The 25,539-nt window shown below is 33.2% G+C and overlaps 1 protein-coding gene across 2 annotated transcripts in view; it reads right to left on the reverse strand.

Moving 5' to 3' along the window:
* The window catches only part of ASPP (Ankyrin-repeat, SH3-domain, and Proline-rich-region containing Protein), a 605,823-nt gene that overhangs the window by 574,628 nt on the left and 5,656 nt on the right, over window positions 1-25,539 (reverse strand). For both annotated transcript variants that reach the window (XM_067044943.1, XM_067044942.1), the window contains exon 2: window positions 7,124-7,268. In XM_067044943.1, coding sequence (XP_066901044.1) covers window positions 7,124-7,268 — 145 coding nt within the window. The remainder of the gene's footprint in view (window positions 1-7,123; window positions 7,269-25,539) is intronic.

Below are 25,539 nucleotides of genomic sequence, written 5' to 3' on the forward strand. Positions count from 1 at the left end.
TTATTTTTCTAATGTGATTCATTTTTAATTAGTAAATATAAATTATAATGATCAAGGAAAATCGTTTCGGCCATATTACACCCACAATGTGTTTACATGTAAAACTATACGTTCATAACTAAGCATTTTTATAAAACTTTTTTATTTCATTTATAATATTTAACATATTTGTAACATTTCAGCCGTATTTTATGAATAAAAACTTTCGGCTTATGTTAAGTTAAGTTTAACAGTTTAATAATTTTAAAAAGGAATTTGTGAACAATATTAGTTTATATGTTTTCAACATAAAAGCCTTGAAAAATTTCCCAGTAAAAATAGCTGAGAATAAAAGAAGGAACCTAAAATATTTTTAAAAACTTACAAATACCTTTATTAGTTGTGTACACGGAGCAATACCATATTTATATAATGTAAAACTGTTTGTTGTTATATAGTTTTATATTAAATAAATTATCAGAGTAATTTGGCTCTAATACTTTTCTCCAATCATTTTACTAAATATATATTATAATAATATACATGGGAGCGCGGTGGCAGTGTTAAGGCAGTAGGCTACTAACAATAAAGACAAGGTTTCCGATCCGGCTGGATAATTATTTCCTGTTACACTGCAAACGTGAGTCAACCCTGTGGGTTATGGAGCTCCCTTAGCCTCATTAAGATACCCTTAATTGGAAACATCTGAGAGTTGCGCTTCATCACCTTTGTGTATAACCGTTGTTCTAAAATCACTGCTTCCTTACAAAGTAGTGAACCCAGGACCCGTGAAGGGTTAAATAATATTTTTGGATTATTATATAAATATACCAGCAAAAGGCCAAGACTTTACTGTATCAAAACAAGATCTAAGAGGTTTTATCTCGGACTCTTTTTAAATCTTTCCTCTTTCATCATCATCGGCCGAGACATGGGGGGTATAAATGGAAAATCCGAGCCACGGATAAAAATATTTTTTGTGAATGACAAATGTTCACTATTAAATATTTATTAATTTTTTCGCAAAAATTGTAAGTTTATTTTTTTTTCTTTACGTTTGGAAGTGATATTTTTGTGTGCTTGGCTTTATCACTTTCACCACTAGCCCGATAAAAAATTGTGTTGTAGAAAATATAGGCCGACTATTACGATTTCCTACGCTTTCATGATTCGTAACGCTGCGAATGTAGGCCATAGAGGACCACAACTAAAGGAGATGACCGAGAACCATCACCAAAGATGACACTCCAAGATGAACGGGTATTGTGAAGACAACTTCCACCCCCCATTCCGGGGCCAAATATATTGCAAGGTGGATCGCTCTACTTTCACCACTGCCTCACGTGTTATTAACATTCACATTTACTTTGGCTTCAGTACACTTCCTGTACCACATATTCATATATATGTAGAATCAGTACATCGATATTATTATTATTGTCTGTATTTCTCGCTTTTGCGGGTTGGGTATCTGAGGTGGTGGACCTAAAAATCAAGCTTCATATTTTTATTTATTTTTCCTTTGATTCAGTTTAAAAATGTTCGCACTATACGTGCAGTGTCTAAGAGAACTAACTGTTGAGCCTCTCTTAGCTCGTCTATAGGCACTACCAAACCATACCTGCCTGCCACTGTTGATTTTGGTATGAGACCATTCGTTGATATTATGAATGGAGTGGTAACACCTTCCAATTTATATATTTCTTTGAATTATATCGCTAACTCCTGGTATTTCCTCAGTTTTTCTCCCACAGTTGAGCTTATATTATTATCGTTTGGGATCCCAACATCAATAAGTTCCGCTTTCTTTTTCCTTAGATCTATAAGGACGATGCCTGGCTCATTATGGCGTACTGTATGGTCTGCAGTAATTGATTCATCCCAATATAGCCTGAGAGAACCTTTTTGGAGGAGTTTATTTGGGTGGTACTTGTAATAAGGGCTCTTATCTTCAATTAGATTGCACTTCACAGCCAGAGCCTGAAGCATATTTTTGCCACATTGTCGTGCCTCTGCAGATACTCAGTACCACTCCACATCTACCAGTGATATGTTGGATTGATTCCAGCGTTACTGAGCATAATCGTAATAATAATAACAATAATTATTATTATTATTTTGGTTGGCTCTACAGACCTTATAGATCTTTTGCCATCTGGTTTCCAGATTGCTGAATGCAACTCTTTCGCGTCTTTGTTGATTCTGTCTATACATATAATTCAATGTTGTGTAGAGTCGACTTGACGGATCGCTTCAAGCCACATATCCCCCCACCCATCTTAACCTCCTTGCCTTCATATCATGAGATATTGACTGACCAGTCCCTGCAAGCAGTTCACTGTAAGTTCTTTTCCACCACGTGCTAAGGCTCAACTCTTGTAATTGTACTACTTTTTTTCATTCTAATTTCTAAATTTTTCTTTCTAGGGTATCTGTTATAACCTCTGGCAGCAGTTCCATCAGGCTTATCATAGCATTGTACAAGCTTAGCTTCAGATGCTTAGATATTTTTCGGGACTTGGTATTCTTGAGAGAGAGAAGAAGGCGCTGGGCCTTGTTATAGGCTGCTCCATCTCAGTCCGTTGATTATTAATTGAGGTTATTTTGGGGCAGAGGTATTTGAAACTGTCTTCTTTCAGACACGGTTTGCTATCTACATAGACCATGTCGTAACTGTGGATTTTTCTTATAATCTATTCATTTATTAATTATATATCATTAAATATACTTTTTTTTATCTTCATTAAATTGTAAGCCGATTTCCCCTGCTTCTCTTATAAGAGTATTTCCACATGACATCATCTTGATTATTCCTTAGGGCCATCCTTAAGACAATAACGTTATTATTAATTCTGTTTTAATTAATTTATTTATTTATTCGAAAGATTTTAATTACTTCTGTATTTATCTCAAATAGCGTCTCAATTTAAATATTATTTCATTTAAAATATAAAAAAAATAAAACAGGCCAAATTTAATGTGAATATGTTCTTCCTTCAAATGATAATAAAATGTAAAATACCAAAGATGTATCCAGAGAATATAATAGGAAAAAAAAATTTTTTAATAAAGTCACATATTTGAAAGTTTTATTTAGTTTCGATAAATCAAATTAATCCCTGGAAGTGGTGACCAGGATGCTTTGTGGAATTAAATATAACAACTAACTCCATCACAAATCAGGGCCGGCTCGTGGCTGCTGACAGCTTTCAGAGCCAGGGTCACATTCAACCACTTTATCACCTCCCGTTGTGCAGTCTTCAAGTCAAAGAGTACAGCAGTTAAGGCTACCATACTAATTAATTAATTATATAAAATAGTTAGGCAACGAAACAAAACTGATCGTTTATTTTAATCCTGATATTGTTCCATATATAAATATTTTTATTTCGTAATTGAATCCAGACGTGGTGAGTATTTAAACTATGATAATAGTTGATCGTTAAGTTTCAAGTTAACAAAAATAAAAGATATTTTCCAATTTTATCCGAATTATATATTTAAATTTGACTATTATGTTTCCACTCTATTATTTAACTGATCGCCGATTGAGTTGTGATTTTTCAGATCTCCGAAACTATTTCATACCATTAAAATAAAATAATAATAATAATGATACATTGTAGAAATATCTCGAATGGAATTCTCCAAGTCAGAAAAAAATAAAAAGGTATTCAACAAAAGGATGTAGGAAGCGAGATATCTATATAAAACGATGTGTTAATTTGTGATCATGTTTTACGGAGTGTCAGAGCTTAAGCGACGAAATGTCATATTGTGTCTGAGGCACACCCCTTACCAACACTCCATACATATATAGCTTTCACATTTCCTGCGAGTTTAATTTCTATTCTCAAGTCTCGAGATTAAAAATTAATTGATTAAAAATTCGATTTTATTTCACAAAGAAGAGAATAATCGTAAATATATTTTTAGTAAATTGCTAAAACAAACATAGCCTAAACTAACGGTCCGAATCGCCTGGAGGGTTGTTGCTAACTTAGAAACAGCCTTTGATAACATTTGGTGGGGGGAGGGGAGTGCGTTTGTGTATACAGCGGCGTGCAGGTTCAAAAGGAAAATTCCATTAAGTCCAATTCCACGCCAGCTTCAGGATTCAAATTTCTTCGAATTATTCTCCGAAAGTAAAACGAGTTCTGCAAAAGTTAGCATGAATCACAAATTTCGACCGAAAAGCAGATTCGATTAGCATAACTTAATTCCGAAGTAGATAAAATTATGTTTACCTCGTACAAGCACAGAGAAATACCTTATTTTCAATGCAAAAATTAAAAAACAGAAAAAAAAGTACCATTTTAATTTTAATACATCACTTATTACTAGATTGGATTTAAATAGGAGTAAAAATAACTTCTAATAAATTAGATTCTTCCAACAACTAAAGCAGTATTTATTTTTCTTCAATTCAATACCACCATAAACCGTGCACTAGTCCAAGACCCCAAGGGAGAATTCAGTCAGCTATTTTATCTTAATTTTTTTATTATTTTAATGAAAACTATGTATAATTAATAGTAAAAATGGATGAGTCTGCCCAGTACAGTTAGGGGATTAAAAAAATAGTCGCTGTTACAAATAGTTAAAAAAATTATTTCTTTATTCGGAAACATATTTTTTTGAAACTATATACAACAATAAGAACCTATTAGAGCATCATTTGGAGAAAAGCAAATTTGCTAAATAAAGATCTCTAAAAGAGCTATTTAAGTTCAATAGTTCCCGAGATACACTTCTCTAAAAAGCAACGTTTCTTTAAAAATGTACAAAAAAGATCAGTAGTTAATGAATTTATTTAAGGAAAGCAATATCTGAGTAATAATTAAACGTACATATGCCTATAAGCACTCAAATTAAATCTAGCTTAAAGTACTATAAAGTCGTTTTATTATCGTAGGAGTAGGAGTTCGGACTATTCGAAAAAAAACTTTTGATTTATATACAACTATATCTGAGTAACCACTAGATGTACACATCTCAGCCAGCAACCTGATTGAATATACTAACAAAGTAGTCTTTAAGGTTTATCTTCGTAAGGGTAGATGCACTTTATGATATTTGTACATGAATATAAAAAACTAGAAACCAATTTATTTTAGCAAATATCCTGAAAACTAATTCTTCTACGAAGACAAATGCCATAAAATACTTTATATTAGATTAAACTAACTTTAAGTTGATTGCTCTCTGTACGTCTATCAGCTCCTCGGATATAGTTTTTCATAAATCAAATTTTTTTCGATACATTTAGAAATCAACATTTAGTGAAGTTATTTCGTCTACTATCGTACAAAAACTACTCTTACTAAAACAATCGCTCTTATTAGGTTTTCTAGAGTTGTAGGTAGTTCCAAAGATATGGAGCACCGAATTAAAAAATTTATTCTTTAAAAAAATTTATATTTCTTTATAAGTCTAACGTTTCGGCCAAACTCAAGGACAATCTTAAATACAAAATTAGAACCACATATATTTTTAAAAAATCTTCATGCAGGCTATTCTCCTCAGGTCAATAATTTGAGTGGAAAATAACCCTTTTAGTATATGGTCAAATTATTGAATCATTATCGAAGTATTGAGCATCTTAGGTATATATTGTAGCAGTAATATTGATATGTTTTCGAAGTATACCACGTTCAATAATATTGACAAGAGCATTCACTTCATGGAACATTATAGCGACTGATCCGAAACATAACTTAATTCTCAACAAGACAAAATGAAAATAAACTCTATATGAAAAAAATACAGCCTATAGTAATTTGAAATAAATAAAAAAAATCAATTACAAGTTGTTTGTAAACAATCAAAGAAAACCCCCCAATAAATGTTATAGGCGGAAAGAGATAGAAAAATACTGTACATTCGTAACTTGCATATGCATGTAAATAATATTGCAGTTAAGAATAACAGATCAATAAAAAAAAAAAAATTTACTAAACTTTTTTACTTTAATATTGGTTACACTATCGCTAGGATACTGTAAGGCGAGACCACGGGGACACCACGGAAAATACTTCCGTGTTTCGACTTAAAGGTAACTTCGACCTAGACGTAATCCCTATTGAAGCCTTGCAAAATAGAAATTAATTAGCATTCGAATTACTTTGACCGCACTCGCACTATCTATCTATATCTAATTACACACGACCACTATCTTCATTTAATTAATTACACACGGCCACTATCTTCATTTAATTAATGACACACGGCCACTATCTTCATTCAATTAGTTACACACGGCCACTATCTACCTTTAATTAATTACGCACGGCCACTATCTACCTTTAATTAATTACGCACGACTACTATCTACCTATAATTAATTACCCACGGCCACTATCTACCTGTAATTAATTATAAACGGCCACTATCTACCTTTAATTAATTATAAACGGCCACAATCTACCTTTAATTAATTATAAACGGCCACTATCTACCTGTAATTAATTACGCACGACCACTATCTATCTTTAATTAATTACGCACGACCACTATCTACCTTTAATTAATTACGCACGATCACTATCTACCTTTAATTAATTACACGCGGCCACTATCTACCTTTAATTAATTACGCACGGTCACTATCTACCTTTAATTAATTACACACGGCAACTATCTACCTAATTAATTAAACACGGCAACTATCTACCTTTAATTAATTATAAACGGCCACTATCTACCTTTAATTAATTACACACGGCCACTATATACCTTTAATTAATTAAACACGGCAACTATCTACCTTTAATTAATTACATACGGCCACTATCTACAATTAATTAATTACACACGGCCGCTATCTACCTATAATTAATTACAAACGGCAACAATCTACCTGTAATTAATTACCCACGGCCACTACCTACCTTTAATTAATTACACACTGCGACTCAATCATCTTTCATCTCAGAAATCGATTTAATGGCTTCTGAAACAATTGTTCATCTTTTTTGAAATCGCTTAGACACTTGATACAGCACCATGAATCTTAACTCAAAGTCAAATTTCTTCTAAATGATCATCTTAATATACAATTATTTTGTCAATTATATTTACCTCTAATACATTTTATTTATATTATTATATATTTAACATTTATAAATATATAATAAATACTCACGGAGGAGAGGGGTGGTGTGGACGAGACAGCAGGGTTCGTCGCCGGGGTCGCGAAGGCAGTCGACGACATCGCGGCTCGTCGTGTCCGGTGTCAGGGGCACTTCGGCTGTCTCCCCATCCTCGTCCGTTACCACCTTCAGGATCACCTGTCAGAGGAACAGCAATAATAGAGAACAATCACTACATAACATATTCTTTTTACTTACTACTATAAATATAATATTTTTTTTACTAGTAAAAAAATAATTTAATATAATTTAGTGGGTTTGCCAAGACTTTTAATGTCATCTCAAAAACTCAGGGTCAGTTCTGGAGACTGTGATCGTTCGATCACTGCTGCAGTGGAAGGAAGGTTGCACTTCTGAACGTTGGAGCGGATTAATTAAAAAATAGACACGTTGAGACTAAATTGATATTTTTTATTATAATTGATAAACAAACCAGTCTCAAACTAAAAATTAATTTAAATTTTTTAAAAAAATGTTGATATTTAAGGTGGCTGTGGCCAATCCATTTTACACAACCTCTGCTGTAACCTCACAGTACCTTCCCGACACCTAATATATTTTCGGTGATGCTGAAAATAAAAATTAAATCGATTTAACGATCATGTGCTTGCTTATGGATCTAACGTTTCGGCTTTCAAGACTCAAGCATTAGGATCTCCTTATATGTTTTCGGAGTTACAATAGTTTTGTTATTTTCAGCTCATATGAACTAATACCCAAATATATTTGAATTCTATAAGTTAAATAAATCGATTTGCTAGGACACGATCATGAAATCTATTTTTACTAACTTTTGCCCAACTCTTAGTATCCCGACTGAAAATATGAATTAAGGATCTGAGAACAAGAAAAATAATTCCTATGAATGTACGCTTGGTTTAGGATCTAAATATTTGCATTGTATTGAATTATTTAGGTTGTAATAAACAACTTAATTTGTGTATTTATTACTTTTTTCATGAAATGTGATAATGTTCACATTCGTATTAAATGTTGAAAGTGATAACGTTGAGCAATAAGACATTTAGAGCATCTTATTAAAACTATAGTAACTTCGAAAACATATAAGGATACCCTAATGTTTGAGTCTAGAAGGCCGAAACGTTAGATCCATAAGCAAGCACATGATCATTAAATCGATTTAATTTTTATTTTCAGCATCACCGAAAAGATATTAGGTGACGGGAAGGTACTGTGAGGTTACAGCCGTGTGCAAAGAGGTTGTGTAAAATGGATTGTCTACAGCCACCTTAAATATCATTTAACAGCCACCTTAAATATCAACATTTTTTTAAAAATTTAATTTAATTTTTTGTTTGAGACTGGTTTGTTTATCAATTATAATAAAAAATATAATTTAGTCTCAACGTGTCTATTTTTTAATTAATCCACTCCAACGTTCAGAAGTGCAATAATAAGAAAATAAACATGTTGAACCTATATGGATTTTTATGTTAAGTTATCAACATTTTAATGTTTTCTTTATATTTATAGGTAATCCTTTTTTGTTTGTTATTAATTTAATACTTTCATATTTTATAGCCAGTTTTTATGTTCTTTTTAGTACCAAATCATTGGAGTCTTCTCGCCAACAGTGGTAGCCAGTACGGGTTTGTAAAGTGTTTCCTTTTGATCTTATAGCTCATGACCCGGAATCTTTTTGCGATTCTCGCTTTTTTCAGGATTTGGTAATAATGAAGAATATAAAAAAATCTGCTCGATCATCATTTTACTCTATACGTTCACAAAAAGTACTAAGGTTTTTTCCAATGCACGCTAACCCTGTGGGCATCATGAGAAAATTTTCCAAGCTACTAACGTTAGCTTATGTTTTGAAGGAAAAAAATGTATTGGTCATTGATGGTAACTTTAATGAATTGACTCTTGAAGTAAAATTTAAAAAGTCAGTCATCAACTGGTAGAAAGTCGGGTAAAGAACAGCTGCATTCTCTAAGAACAACTATCGACCCATGGAGTCATCAGACTAACAGCTCTGGAGAAGAAGTAATGAGAAGAAGGTTGAGGAGGTGGGTTTGAAGAAGTGAGAGCGGGATGATGGATTTGGCAAGTTGAGAAAGTAGCAAGCGAGTAGCAAGTAGCGAGTAGCGAGTAGGGGGGCGGTATTAAGAGAGCCAAAACCTGTGGCAGCCCCTTGACAAATCGCCCCCCTTCCTTCTTCCCCCCTGTCCAACTTGTACCCCGCTAATATCGCTTCTCTGTGACAAATGGACCATCACTACACGCTCCTTAGTGGCCCATCCAGTTCTACAATTAGCAGCTAGCGCCCTTTTATCATTTCTCCAAGCTCCCTTAGGGAATTTCTACAATTGTTTCTATTATAAAGCATTATTATTGAAATAAATTTTTAAAATTTGGAATTAACAAAATTCAAAACAGAAGAACATACAAGGAAACTTAACAATGATGAGTTAAACATATTTATAATATTTTAAAAATATTATTTACAATCAATTTAACACACAATTCCGATAAAAACAATAATAGGTGTCAAGATCGACTAGAATTGTGGGAGACAGTTAAAATTTCAAACTTCCACTTAATCCTTTCGTTCCATAGTCCTTCGAACAGTCAATGCTCCATATAACGTAACCAACAATTAATCCAAACTAGGAAAAAATAACCTTATTTTTTCTTTAAAAAAAACCTCTAAAAATCAACAACTTTTCTTTTGTGGCCGATATTAATATTTACCTACAATTAATATTTGTAGGCATATTTTTTTTTTGCCCTATAATTAATACGACAAATTATCTTTGAAAAATCAGGCCAATTTAAATATCTAAAAATTTGAAATAATTAAGTCCACGTATCACAAACAATGTTTATATGAAAGCGTTGCGATACAGCAAATATTATTGGTTACTATTAAGTTGGATAATTCATATGCTCTAAACTAAAGCATCGTTACAATAACTTCGATAGAACCCCCTCCCCCCCACCATTATGCTGAATAAAATGTAAAAGGATTGACAGCTCGTTATTTTTACAATTTTTCATTTTTTTTTTCTTTAATTTCAAGAAGTTTACAATCGTACTCAATCTAATAATACCGAAAGTAAATGAGGCAAGAAATAATGTCAATTGGAAGATTTGTAAAGAAACGAAGCCGGTAGCACTATAATAATAGTAATTTTTATTATTAAAATGTGTTTATACAAAAAATGGTACCATACAACAGTTAAAAATACACGTATAGACAATGGATAAACATCCGTCTGTTTCGAATATTAACTAAAAATATAAATAACAAAATTTAAAAAAAAAAATACGTAATACACCTTAAAAACAATAATTTAAAATAGCAATATAGTATTTATGATTAAAACAACAAAGCAATTGTAACAAAATGTGGTATGGCATTAATCCCTAAAATATTAACCAATTGGGCTCTTTCTAGTTAAACCCGTCGTATATAGTTAATAAGAGCTCTCTAATTGGGTAGCGCCTTTAAACAAAGGAAATAATTGTTCCAGAGAGCACGCCGGTGCCCAAAATATTTTATGACACTAAATGACATTATATTTGGGACAGGTGTCCAAGAAGTGAAAGGTATCTTCCTTTTTGATTGGAGTAATCATACAATAATAACAATATGGAGTTACAATAATACAATAATGGTATAGCACTACTAACATTTCTATGTTAGAAGGTCTCGAAGCCATCTTATTTTCAGGCGCCACGGAGGATTATAATAGTATTCAGATTAAAAAAGAAGAGGAAGGTTAAAAAGAAGTGGTTTTGAGATGTTAGATAGTTTATTAGGGATGGATTGATCTGGTTCGGGATAGATCAGCTATCTATTGTACATTAAGGTCTTAATGGATGATTTTATTTATGACAAAGTAAGGAGCATTGAGGATTTCGGTTTGTAAAGATTGGATACGAGAGGAATCAGATGGTTTTGTGGAGCCTCAAAGCTCGACTCTGTCCAGATGGGCCTTATTATGGGCAAGTAAATCGGTCTTGGATGTTTAGAAGCTTGGGCCGTGTGTTGTTAATAGTTAACCGTTTGTCCAGGTGTAGTCCTAGGTAGTGGGTCTGTTCGACAGGGATAAATGGCATTTGATTAAAGATACTGTAACGGGCAGTCCGTTGATCAATTTTGGAGATCAAACAATTTTTGTACATAATTTCTGAGACAAATGTAGTGGCTTAAAAGCAGCCCAGTAATTTTTTTTCTTGTAAACACCAAACATTGAAATTTCGAATGATTTTACACTTTTCTAATTTGTTTTTTCATCCTAAACATTTCTACTTTCATAAACTCCTAAAAAATTCCTATTCCTCAACCTTTGGCCTTTTAAGAAATAAAATCATACCCGTTGGTTTAAATAATTAAAAAACAATTTGGGTTCATGAAACCCAAACTGAATAAGAACGGCGGTAATGCTCAGATCCTGAGTGGAGGGCATCCTAGGGTTTACTCTAATGAAAGGTTCCTCACATATTGCAATAATATAAAAGCGAATATCGGACTGGTTGGGCGGGACAGAGGTGTGTAGGTTGGACCCAGAGAGATGCTTTAATAACCGACCGTGCACAAAGCTCTCTGCTTAGTACTAGGGTGGCTATAAAAATATTTGACCATTCTTTCTCTTTACCTTCATTTTGGTCGAGTCTGTATTTAATTAATATTTTTTATCGCATTCTCTTTATTTATTTTATCTTACTATTAGGTCCATCTAAATTTAAATAAATAGGACCAGGACTTTTATGTAAATACATTTTTTTAATGAAAAAATATAGCTAGAACTAAAAAAAAAGTAATAACTAAATTTTTATGTTATGGCACATTTTGGATTTAATTCAACGAATTTAAATTAACATATTTCACTTCTTATTTTTTCTTAATGTAGCCACTTTGTATTTTGGAAAATTGATAAGGTTAACACAATTTTGTATACATGTAACCTAATATTGATTCATTGTAAGGATAGGTATCTGTAATCATGTTAACTAATACTAATTTTTTAATAATAATTTGTAAATAAAGCTTTACTGTTGTTTTTGTATAATCTAAGTAAACAATAACACATTCATTATTAATCACTCATATTTACATTTGCTCTTTTACTTCACTGCATCACAAAAACCTTAACACTTGTGAAGCTGAATTGTTCAGAGAAAATATTTTGAAATTTAATGAATCCGGAAAATTTATGTTAAGAACTAATTAATGAGATTTTATATTTTATATTCCTCAGGAAACTTACGTAGATAGTAAACGTATAGTAATTTTTGACATTTTAAATACACTTGTTTATAAATATCGACTTAAATAAATAATCTATGTGTCTACTTCTTTACACTTGTAGCGTAATAACAAGATAACCTCCCCAGAAGAGCAAGAACACGAGGAAAAGAATAGGAATTATATTCCCAGAACTTTTCTTATAACAACTCTCCTAGGGTTGTATTAGTTCTATCCCCCGATCAAGTATTGTTCGCGTCACACGTACTATAATATAAAACATAGAAAGTTCCCATAGCAATGGCTGTCTAGCCCAAATTCCTGGATAACTCCTTCTTTTTACCTCCCTTTCCTTTTTTTTACCGACATCTCCCTTCTCTGCTTCTAAGCTATCCCTCCCTACCTTCTCATCCTACACATAAATATCTCCTTATGCTAAGGATATGAATTATGCAAAGCAATACTCAGACCATCACTACTATACGATGCACCCCTACTAAACTAAGTGCAATAAAGAAGATTTGAAGAGAGACGAAACATGGTAGACGCATAAGAAACTACAGCTGGAAACAGTACACCACATCACACGAAGACAAATAAAGTTTTTTGATAACCTTCCCGCAACATTTAACCTATTAACCTCTCACCCTATCCCCCTTCCTGCGAGGTGGTAGGGAAGGAAGAGTCCCAACAACCCTGTTAACATCAAGCTCTAACTTTTCTTATCCCCTCTTCTCTCTCCTACCGTAACCCCGCCCTCTATTCTATTTTTTTAAATTTAAACATGATATCTTGATTTAGTTAATTTCAATTTCACTTTGTTACATCATCCCTCGCCTCCAGATAAACATATTAACCTAGGACCAATGGTAGAATAAGTTAATATGTACCAAATTGTTTTAAGTTAGTTTCGTAACACAGATATATCTCATACAATATGTTTCAGAGGGATCTGAAAGAAAAAACAAATAAATAGGAATTATTCTAGGATTTACAGCTAATCGGAGCTTTCGAAGAACACTCTAGGAAACATGTTGTACATAATAGTTAGTAAATAGAAATTATAGATACTATGTCATAGTATCTATAACTTCTCTCTTCAAATAATGTAAAGTTTATCAAACACCACGCTTCAGTCGCAAAACTCTAACTAATGAGTTATATATATTATATATTTGTACAGATTAGATAATAAATTTTGGAATCTCCAAATAGAAAATTATAGCATCTAGCTTTTCTAGTTTGTTTTTCCTTTTTAAAGTTTTTTGACCGAATAAAATGTTGATATTTAATACGAAGAGGTTGTATTCCTGCAATAGAAAAACTTCACTAAATATGGGAGTGTTGGTTACGAGAGAAAGGTCGTTTTTCATCGCGGGTATTAATTAATTTTTTTCAGTTGAGAGGAACCGAAGTAGGGAGCTAATTAATTCGAGGGTTCGAGTCGCGCCGATAATTCCCAGCTTTGTGTCCATGCCGAGGATTATTTCTCTCTCCTTTCTTTATTCTTGTTAACAATTCAAATTTACCCAGATCTTCTTCTCAAGATAATTGAGTTTATATAATACAAGAGATGGGTATTTTAAATTGTATTTTTTGAATTTCTGAGTTCATAATTAGGTTTCCCCGAGGGTGTAATTTATCCTTAAGTCATGGTAATGTAACCTGACAAAATATCCAGGCTTTTTATTTTTGACTCAGTCGTAAATTTCAGTAAATAGTAGGATGATAATAAACATGAACTAGGTACAAATAATTAAAGACTTATAGAAGAGAGCCCTTATTTGTGTAATAATCCTAAATTTGAAGAGTGCACCATAATTAAAGCCCAATTTGTGAGGAGGTTTGACGGGTATAATGGACACATTTGGTATATACCGAGTTGTACACAGCAGTATACAGCCGAGCAGCCACTTTATCATAAAAAATTATATTTTGAAAAATTTGTTCGGTTTAAGTGAATTTGATGTGTGATAAATGTTGACCTCATTTGGATATCATATCCTTAGTCTTGGAACGATTTACCTCAAATTATCCTTTCCTCGTATAATACATTATATTTGTATTAGCACCAATTTCTTTTCTTACGTCCATTATTTTGATAATGTACCACAAAGTTTATACGGATTACGTTGATAGAGGCAGTAGTTTATATGACATTTGCCAAAATAAATTTACAAAATGCTGAATTCACGTCAGGAAACAAAATAGATTATTGATCAATTGTACTTTAGTAAGAGTTAGATTTAAAGAAAACATGGTACCCCTTCCCACCTAGTTTTATTTTTGTTTTCTAATTACGTCTTCTTCAGGATGTCGGAAAGAGAAAAATTTCTGTCCCTTCGTGTTTCCTTCCCTCAATGTACAGCAGAGAAAACCAGAACAGAAGTTGGCAGTTTCCAGAGGCTTCAAAGTCTTACAAGGCCTCTAAGAAACACCCACGGGATATTCCTCATGATGTTATACCACACTGGGATCTCTCCGAACCCTACTTTTCCTTCCGCATAAAGCAATTTTCGTTTCGAAGGTTGAATATAAACATTGTATACATAGGAATGGTATGTGGCAGGTACATATTTTATTATTTAAATTGAACTTAATTTTCTTTATCTTATATATAATCATCTTGTTTTTATTTAATCAGGTTTATCATATCGACTTCACAATCTTTTTTTCATATACATCATATTTATTAATATTTTGTTCTCTTTCCTTTGTTTATTTTATTTTAGTGCTATTGTAAATATTTAATTTTTTTCTCTTCAGTTTAGCCTGTACCTTATACCTTATGGTACGCATGAATACTGAGAACACTAATACTTATAGGTTTAGATTGTGGTAGTTGGAAATATTATTATTAAATAGAGACAATTATTAAAATAAAAAGATGTGCAGGAATGCCATGTCCCTGTTAATGGGTTACATATTGAAAGTGGAAAGGGAAGGATAGGCACAGCCTGGTGAAGGGCCGCCGTGCCTCGGCTCGATTCCAGTCCGTACTGATTATTCCCTCGCTCGTTATCGATTCCAGACGTTGGTCACCCTCGAGACCGTTGCTTGGAAAGTCATGTCTCTTCTCTCGTAGCAGTAACAGCTCCACGTGCATCGAGACGGTCAGTATCCATTCGGCCAGGATCTCTCTTCGAAATGAATGTCGTCTGCATTCCAGATGAACAGGTAGACTATACTCAGCCCAAGTAAACAGCTGGGATATAAATTAGTAAAAATAAGCTGTATTAATTTGCCATCATTTTAATTTAAAGGTTTATTTGTTATTAGGTCTCTCTTAACAAAAATAAGAGGGAGTGAAAATGGGGTTTAGTGTCTTAGAGTAAAATAAAGAAATTTAAAAAAAAATGAAGTAACAAGGCATCATAAAATATGTCAAATAATAATAAATTGAGGAGAAAAAAATAAGGCAATGATGATTAGATAAAAAGAAAGAGCAAACAATGTTCCATTGACCATTTATACATTTCATAATGCTTTTGTATTATGTAATTTTTTGTAGGGGGCATCGTTACCAACCCAAAGGTTGTCAGGTCGAATCAAGAAACGCATGGACGTATACCTCCAAGGTCTGTCGCCCATACAATACTAATAATAATTTGTATAAAATGTAACAAATAAGAAGAACAATGAATAAAGTAAAATACTTTAAACTTGACAAATATAAACCAAATCTCCAACAGTACTACCTCGATGCCTAAGTTTATTTCTGAATGTAGGCAGCAAACGGAAAAGCAATTTGAGAAGTACTGTAAAAAAGTTGGGAGGAAGTGATAGAGTTGTAGCCAACTTCTCGACAGTTCTGCTATCTCCTTCTCCATCTTGTGCTAATTATATCTTATCTTATCTCTCTTTAGAATGTCTCCAACTAACTATTAAAAACTACATGTGCATACTGTTTTATTATAAGATTAATAATAAGTTTGTTACAGATCTGAATTGGGATGATATAGAGGAAGGTAAATGTTTGTAGGAAGGTTTTGGTTATATAACACATAAAAATGAAAGGGGCAATAGAAATAGATAACTAGGCACTTTGAAGGGTCGATTCTAACCTTAAGTCAAACAACTTTTTTTTTTTTTAGAGCTAGCTTACTTTTGATAATCGAGATAGCTGGGCTTGCTAAGTGCTATGTGTTCTAACATATAACTTTTTAAATATTGACTAAATATAATTTTATGAATACCGATAGAGAGAGAACCTAGTATATACAATATGATGAAATGTCAATCTCCAAGGTAATAAATAATAATATTTAATTAATGATAAGTTGAAAATAAGGGTATAATTATATCTATTATGTACTGTTTGCATTGTTAAAAATTAGAGAACTTTAAAGGCTCAGGAATATTCCGAAACGTCGGTTGCGTTATCTAAATAAAGAAAAAAAAGGGAGTTATGTTATCAAAATCGTAGAGAACGTTAATCCCTTAAGTTTTATATTTCACGTCTTCGTCAGGGATGCTCAGGCAGAGATTCTGACTAGAGACTCTCTGAAATTCAGATAGAAACGTTGGCACAAAAAATAAGTTTCTGTTTATTTGCTGACCGCACCCCCACTCCGATCATCTTCTCATATTAATCTACGGACAGCTATTAGCACCCCATTATGTTATATTTCCACCCAACGTATTATAAGTACTTTTTTTTCGAAAACTGATGGTCAATTAGTCAACTATAAGGCATAATTGGAAAATTAGTACGGGTAAGTATTGCCACACTATAATGCAGAAATACCAGTTCTGAAACGAGCGAGGATTCACTTCAACTCAATGTAGGGAGGGGGGAGGGAGGGAGTAAAAGATGTGTGCTTTACAGACTGCATCAGAATTGTTGGAAATAAATTTGATTTTGGTTTGATTATAACTGTGATGAGTGCTTTTTGGGTTGGTATTTTATAATATTTTTAGGACGTTTTTCCCCATTAAAACCACATTGTTCTATATCTAACAGTTATATACAAAGGAAAAAATACCAATTATAGTTACGTGAATATACCTTGGAGATGAATATTCTCGAGAACACTGGGAAATGTGTGATACTAAACTCATTAACATGCGATTTCTTTGCAAAACGCCTCTGCGATCGTACCTCGCGATAATATGAAGACCCTTGAAACAGTTACTTATATTCTAGACCGCGTCATACACAAGATGAGTTAGATATAGGGGTGGAGGTTATCACCTCAATCATCCAGGAAGCACCCAATCGGAACATCTCCAAGTTGTCCTCGTAGTATAACTCCATCAAGAAGCCGCTCAAGCACATTCCAGCCTTAATCAACCACCGGAACAACTTGCGGAATATCTACCTACGCGTATGTGACTATTGCTTTCAACCGACCATGAACGCGATGACCCTGGAGCTCGGAGTAACATTCTCATGTGCGACTGGAATACCTTGTTAGCACGACCAACCCCAGACAACTCACGAAGACCAACGCCAGTTCTGGAAGTTAGGAAGTTCGTAAGCTAGCGAAGTACTGTGCACCTGAATTAGAGGACCGACCTGCTGACAGCTGGGGAACCCTTCAACCCCGCCTGGAAGTCTATCGAATCTCATTGAGAAGCCCGTCTTCTCTACTTCCAGATAGCTCAGTACGGGTATGGCGTATTGAACTCTTTCTAGTCCACAAAGTACCATATATCAATCCACAAAAACAGACGCCATCACCTTCTTATACAAGAAAATTCCCAACAGAGCACCTAAACTCAACGAACAGACAATACAAACCAAGAAACATCTCACTTACCTAGGCATTAAACTAGAAACACATCTATCTTTCACTGCACACATACAGAACAGAATACAAAACGTCAAATAAACATCATACTAACTTAAACAGCTCATCTACTCACCAGGGCTGTCACTCAGACTCAAATTACTCGTCTACAAAGTAATACTAAGACCATCACTCCAACACGGCGCACCACTACTACACTATCTTTACCCAACAGCCCTGAAATCACTACAACAATACCAAAACAGCACACTACAGAAGATATGTCGAGAGACATCTCTGGAAAGACGTAACATGACACACATTCATAACGAACTACAGTTAGAAACTGTACAACACATCACACGGAGACACATTAAATTCTTCGACAGTCTCCCTGCTTCCTTCAATCCAGTATTCCAGTCTATCACTCCATCCCCCCTTCCGGCGAGGGGGCAGGGCAGGAAAGGTTCCAAAAACCCTATTAACATCACCTCATAGCTCCATCTTCTGATGCACCCCCACCCCCTCCCTCACACTTCTTTTCGACTTCTGACTGTTTCTCTTATTATTTCACCATTATCTATCGTCTGTATTAATTAATGTTTTTATTTTTATCTTATATGCGATACAACACGAAGAGGCCCATCACCTCCGGACTTAAAATTGTTCCTTTTTAGAATGGATAGCTCATATATGACATTAAACATAACAGGTAACCTTAAAATACCGAATGTAGTAAAAGGTAAGATCCAACACGAATTACTTTTTCTTTTCACATTAATGCACTTATTAATTCACTTTTTTATTTCTGTTTTCTAGAGGGATCGAAAAAAAAAAAGAACCATAGACACCATCCATAGACCACCATAGATACCTTTAAGAGGAACGGCATATGGTTAAACCTTGTGCAGACTAACTTCATCTTAATGTATCTTCAGAAGGGAATGGAAAGTGCTTTCCGAAGACCTTTTTGGTGTATGACGAAGACATAAGCATATCCATCATCAACGTTGGTGTCACGCTGGACAAGAAACTGACCTCCTCCACTCACAGAAGAGCGTATAGCCTCAAACTCATCAAGCAGAAGACTCAAAGGCTTCACAACCTCCTCACATTCTCCGAGCTGTCTAATCGGCTAAAGTTCCAGATGTATAAGGCCATCATTCGTCCGACGCTGCTTTGTAGTGCACCTTACTGCGGCACCTCTACAAGACCACGCCCAATCGAACTTCCAGAACTCCATATTAAGGCTCTTCGTATTGGACACCTTACTGCAGATGTCCAAGAACGGTGTTATCCACGAAGAACAGCGGTTCCCGCCCGTGCCCGAGTTCATAGGCCGATGAACTGAAATGCTCACCTGTGCATTAACACAAAATAAATAAGTGCTTTGTTCACCCGATGACCGCATCCCCGACCATCTGCTCCGCTAAAAATATAGATATTTCACTAAAATTTACATTCTGTTCTTAATCATGTATCAAATACTAAATTGTAATGATGAATGAATGAATGAATCATGATGAATGATTTAATGGGGGTAATCTTCCTGTCGACTCAAAGAATCAGGTCTAGTGCACAATTAAGTGAACTTAAAAGACTGATTCAATTCTCTAATAAACTAAAAATTAAATTTTAATATTAATCGAAGTCTTTGAAGCCTAAAATTCCAAACAATGGTAATATCAATTTTAAAAAATGGAACTTTCAACTTACAAAATTTTCTTAAAAACCAATTGACCGATTTTTATGAAAATGCTAACTTAAATATATAATTTCATTTATGCTCGAGTTTTTGTTTGTTTGCTATGATTGTGCTGTTCACATACACACACCCACGCATACTATTTAGGAACAGATGATTATTTCCACTCATGGCACCACCTCGAACTTATATTTCCATCGAAGTCTGCTTGATCTTAATACATCCCGTATCAAAATATGCCATATTAGTGCAGAGGAAAACTCTGTATACTTAAAGTTAACACAGCTGTTTTACCAAAAATGATCTACAAATTTCTGGATATCTGGCAGATTTATTTTCGCAAACAGAGCGGTATCAGGCTGGCCGGATGCCCAAAAAGTGGAGCCAAGCCAAAAGCCTATATCCAATATCGATATGTGATTTGGCTCTGAGTGCGGATATAGGAGGCAGATAAAAGCCCTGAGGTTGGCAGCACTGCTTATGTTGAAACCGTATGTTTATCTCCATGTGTTTTCGAGGTAGAAACCAGGCTCACAGTAGGCACATTTACAAAGGAAGTAGATAAACTAAGAAGGTAATTAAACAGTTTGAATCCTAAATATCTACGTTTCAATACTGAACATACGCGCGCAAATTTCTTGACACAAACCCAAGACACGACTTTCCTCTTTCGCACTATCAGATGTAGGTACAGCCTTGAGCTTTATTGTGAAATGAATAAAATTAGCGACATAACTTAACTATGTAAAACAAAAAAAAGTTCGTTATTTCCTTGGTGCATATGTGAGTTAAATTGAATTATATTGTTACTATACTACGCCAAGAAAATGAAAAAAAAAATTATCATATAATTATTTTTTATATTTACTTTTTTTCTTCTTTTTTTTAAATTTTATGTTGTACAAAGGTATTTGAGATCAATAAAGGTATCAAAATAGAAGAAAGAAAGAAAACTACAAACGTTTCGGCCCACTTTGAATAGTGACTTCAGTTATTATCTGTGTTGCAATCTGACAGCAAAGTGGGGTCAAACATTGGTTAACAATAAATAGTATTCAAAGAATAAATATAAATAAAAATAATTCATTTCACTCCTCCACGCTTCCACGTGGTCCTGATTTGTTGTTCCCTCATTTATATTCATTATAAATAGTTTTCTTTTACTATTTTGATTCCTTTATTGACCGCTACGCAGACTATCTTCCTACAATCTACTTCATATGGTCAACTATCTTCTTCCAAATTAAAATTTTATATTTATTATCTGTATTTGTATGTATGCATATAGTTATATCCTTGTAGATAAGTGTAGATTTTTTTTTTTTTTGATTTTAACTGAATACTACTACTTATGTGCGAAAATACCAATGAAAGGAATATGGTATTGGGAGGAGTGGGGACGGCAGTTGTGCCACAATAACGAAAATAATTTGTAAAGTAAACATGATAAAACAGTATTTAAATAAATTTAAAATAAAAATAAAATTTAATTTAAATACTGTTTTATCATGTTTACTTTACAAATTATTTTCGTTATTGTGGCATAACTGCCATCCTCACTCCTCCCAATACCAACGGTCACTTTTGTTTTGACTGCTGTCAAAATAGGTATGCATTCTGTCTCATTATTTGATTTGTATTCTTTTTTCCTTTTACATCTCTTTATTTGCATTTTCTTTAATATTTCTTTTCTTATCTATCTGTTACTATTACTCTTTTCATTTACTATTTACTACCTTAATTTTTCTTATTATATCTTACTTTTTTACATTTTATACCCCTGTTATTTTACACTTATGTTTGCATTTTTTTTTCCCTTTTGTAACTATGTGTTTGTATCTTTTTTAGCCCTGACGAAGTTCTGCAATGTGGGGCGAAACGTTGGCTCAATAAAATAGTATAATACTACTATTTGAGTTTTTTTGACCGCACCCGGACCATATTCCTTTCACCTTTACACACGGTCAATCAATAATCTTCCAGAAAATACCAATGATTTTTAAATGTATATATTATTATTTTATTCAATTTCTTTTATTATTTACATTTTATTTTTTTATTTGATTTTATGTTGCTAAAGAGGGGGAAAAAAAGAAAATATACTGGGTTAATGGGGAAGGGATAGAATTATATAAATAGATATTTAAAAATTAAGAATAATAAGGGAAACAATTAAATATAGAAAGAAAATAAACTAATACTAAATAAAATAAAACTAATAGATACTATTTCTGAAACAAAACATTTTAAATTTTATCTCGTATTAAACCGCAATCAGACAGCTTGGAAAGGGGTTGGTTGATGTATATTGGATAAAGATCCCAAACTTTGCCTGAGGAAATGTATTATGATCGATATATTTGCGAGAATACTCATCATACCATTGGTTAATATTTAAAATGTCTTTCATTTTCAAAGGTTTCACACACCCCGCGGAGGCACCCCACCTCCATATATTAAAATAATAGTTTCAGACACAGAACGAGCATCTCAATACAAAGATAAGCATTTCACTCTGATCTTCAAGTACCCACGGTAGAAAAAGATAGTATTCGATTTAAATTATATTTCTCCTTCGCATAATCCATTTTATTAATCCATTTTTTTTTCTGTTTATAGAAGGATCAGAAAAAATAAAATAAGGTTTCACTATTTTAGAAAGTCATTCTTCACAACAAAAAACATATTTGAGGCTGTACACATTGCTAAGCTTTGGACTAAATCATTACCTAGAATTTGCATATTACCATAAATTATAATATGTCTGATATTACAAATCTAAATTCTTTTTAATACTAATCCTTAAGCATTTCACAATTAATTACAAAACCTAAAAAATACCGAACAGGGTTGAAAAAATAAAATGATTTTTTTCTTTTGTATTGATTTGACTTTGGGGAAGCCTCCCCATAGGGTTAGGGTTGGTCTCAAACTGAGACAATAATAAGTAATATGAAAAAATTACAATAAAATTCAAAAGAAACTAAATATTAAAGGAAAAACTGAAACATTACAAGGGACAAAAGACAAAATAAGGTTCTATTAGACCATACATAAAGATAAAAAATAAAGTAAAAACAATCTTATTATAAAATTTAAAAAACATCTAAGGAAGGAAACCATCTCTTCTTCTATACTATGACCATCAGTTTATAATATGAAAACATCATATTTTTCAATAATAATAATGAAAAAGAATATTGTAAATAAAATACGTTGTCACGCTTACACAAAACAATGCCAGTTACGTAAATGATAAATATTTAATAACAATGAAAACATAATAAATATTTTAAAAAACAAATGAGCTTGTTATCAATACCGGTTGCTGTTATTCAGTAGATTCATGGATTAGTTGCCGTTATCTGACAATGGTAGGGAGGGGGGGTGTGCACTAGAGCTAATTGCCAATCGAAATAATCATTTGATCGCCTGCAATAACAATGGCTTTGCCGCTAGGTGGCGCTATGTCTGCATAATTTTCTGGGCCAATGGAAACAGCAAAGCAGTGGGGGTGGTATGGTTAGGGAAATCCCTTTACCTCATCATGTCACACAATGGTCGCCCATGGTAAGTTGGATATGGGATTTGATAAGAGTAATCCACAAAACAATCTACTATAACAATTATCAAAATAAGGATCAATTCATACACTTAGATCATTTACAATATAAACGACCACATTTTTAAATTATTCTAAAGTTTCTTTTTATAGTAGATCTGACCTGGAGAAATACATTTAAAATAAATAAGAAAGAAATTTCCAAATTAACTTTGACCCATTGGTATCTGGTGGGGGAACTAGTCCGGCCAAGTTCCCGCCGCATTTAACATAGGTAGGTAGGTAGTATCAAGATTAATTTTTTGAGATCGCAAAGAAATAAATACTAACTGCCCCAGATAGGAATCGAAGGCTCGACGCACTTTCTGTGGGACCAAAGTCACAACGCGGACGGCCCTCACATTCCTTAACTTCAACTTTTTCATATATTTATATTTCAAGGATTAATATCAATCTGTTGAGTATTGAATAACTTGCATCCAATTCTGCGAAGCATATTATTCAGTTTTAATAATTGAGATGGCTGCCACTAAGGAGAGCGCTGAGCCACTTGAGGTTTGAATCGCATGGTGGACGCCCAACAGATAAAGGTCTAGAAGCTCCTAGATTATCCCGCTGCTTCAATCTGTAAGTCCCTTCATTTCCTACCATAGATCGCCTCATACCAACACTAGCTCGCCGTCGACACCGAGAACATTAAAGATAATAATCCTGTCAGCCGTACTCGCCATTAAAATTAACTATACACTATTATTCATTGTAAGACCAGGAGTGATTTTTTTTGTTTTGATTTTCCATAAGTTTCGTTCTTGTCTATAATTTTTCTTAATATACTTTTCTTCATTGTAAATTGTCTCTCTCTTTTTATACCTCACCTACACCGTACACATTAATCATATGAATATAATCAATGGGCATTATTACGATAATTCCTTTATTAGCGACTATCGGTTCAATCTTTACCTTTATTAAGATTTATTAAAGATAAACGAATTAAAACTTAGCCAACACCTTTAAATGAAACTATTTTGCCCGTCCCGGGGGGTGAAGTTGGCAACTTATTGATAGAAAGTCGACTTGAGAACTTGTAACTTAGAGAATAAGATAATTCCAGAGGGAGGAATCGGCAATTGAAGTAGTTCGTTGAATATTGTGTCGAGTCACAAGGTGCGAATTTAACAAGTTACATATAGTTAACTAAAGTTACATATACAAAACTAAATATGTACTATATAGAGAACAGATGTGTTTACTATATACTTGGCAAAGTGTATTTAAAGAGTGGAAATATCGTGTAAGAGCGTATAAAAATTGCTAAGGTAATCGTCTAAATTTCTTTATTACGTCAATTTTATAAAGCTTTTATCGAAAATGATGGGTCAAGAATTTATCATCATCAAATCTAATTTATGAATTTTATTAGGTTATTTTTTATTATAACTGGTCTATAACCTTGAAAAGTGGGGTTACTACTTAGGGTATTAATACATTTAACTATTTTTACGCAGTAACTCCTTTCTGCAATCTATTACTATTAACTGAAATAAAAAGAGGTAAATAAGTATTCATTTTGTATTTCTGCCAGTGATTGGAACCCAACTTATCGAGCATTATTTCAAATAACTCATTGTAAAGGAAAAGTAGCAGAAATATAGAAGTAATATATACCGTTGGAAAATCATGACATTTAGAAAATTGATATCTAGCACAAAGACACCTATCCCGTTCTTCCACTCTCCATTTTCCTCTTTTTCTTTCCCTCTGCATATCTCTCTTTCTTCCACTCTCCATTTTCCTCTCTTCATATCTCTCTTTCTTCCCCTCTTCATATCTCTCTTTCTTCCACTCTCCATTTTCCTCTCTTTCTTCCACTCTCCATTTTCCTCTCTTTCTTTCACTCTCTTGATACTTTAACCTATAATTTATTGTTCATGTACATCCTCTTCCACTTTTTGTGCTTATAATTGCTTTTGTGTAAAAGAAAACCAGTCCTTACAATGTAACCACTAACCAAAATAACTATAGAACCAATCTTCTACTGTAGAACCAAATAATAATACTGATATATACAGTTGATATGTAATGATTAAGAGTTTGTTTGTTTGGACAAATTTGAAAATTGGTTAATTGAAGGAAATTCCTCAAGCCTTATTGGGCGGCCAGAAAAGGCTTCTGCCGGTGGAGAAATAAATAAATAG

This window comes from Halyomorpha halys, unplaced genomic scaffold (genome assembly GCF_000696795.3).
Source record: "Halyomorpha halys isolate HHAL.00 unplaced genomic scaffold, Hhal_1.1 Scaffold119.1, whole genome shotgun sequence".
In the NCBI taxonomy this organism is placed as follows: domain Eukaryota; kingdom Metazoa; phylum Arthropoda; class Insecta; order Hemiptera; family Pentatomidae; genus Halyomorpha; species Halyomorpha halys.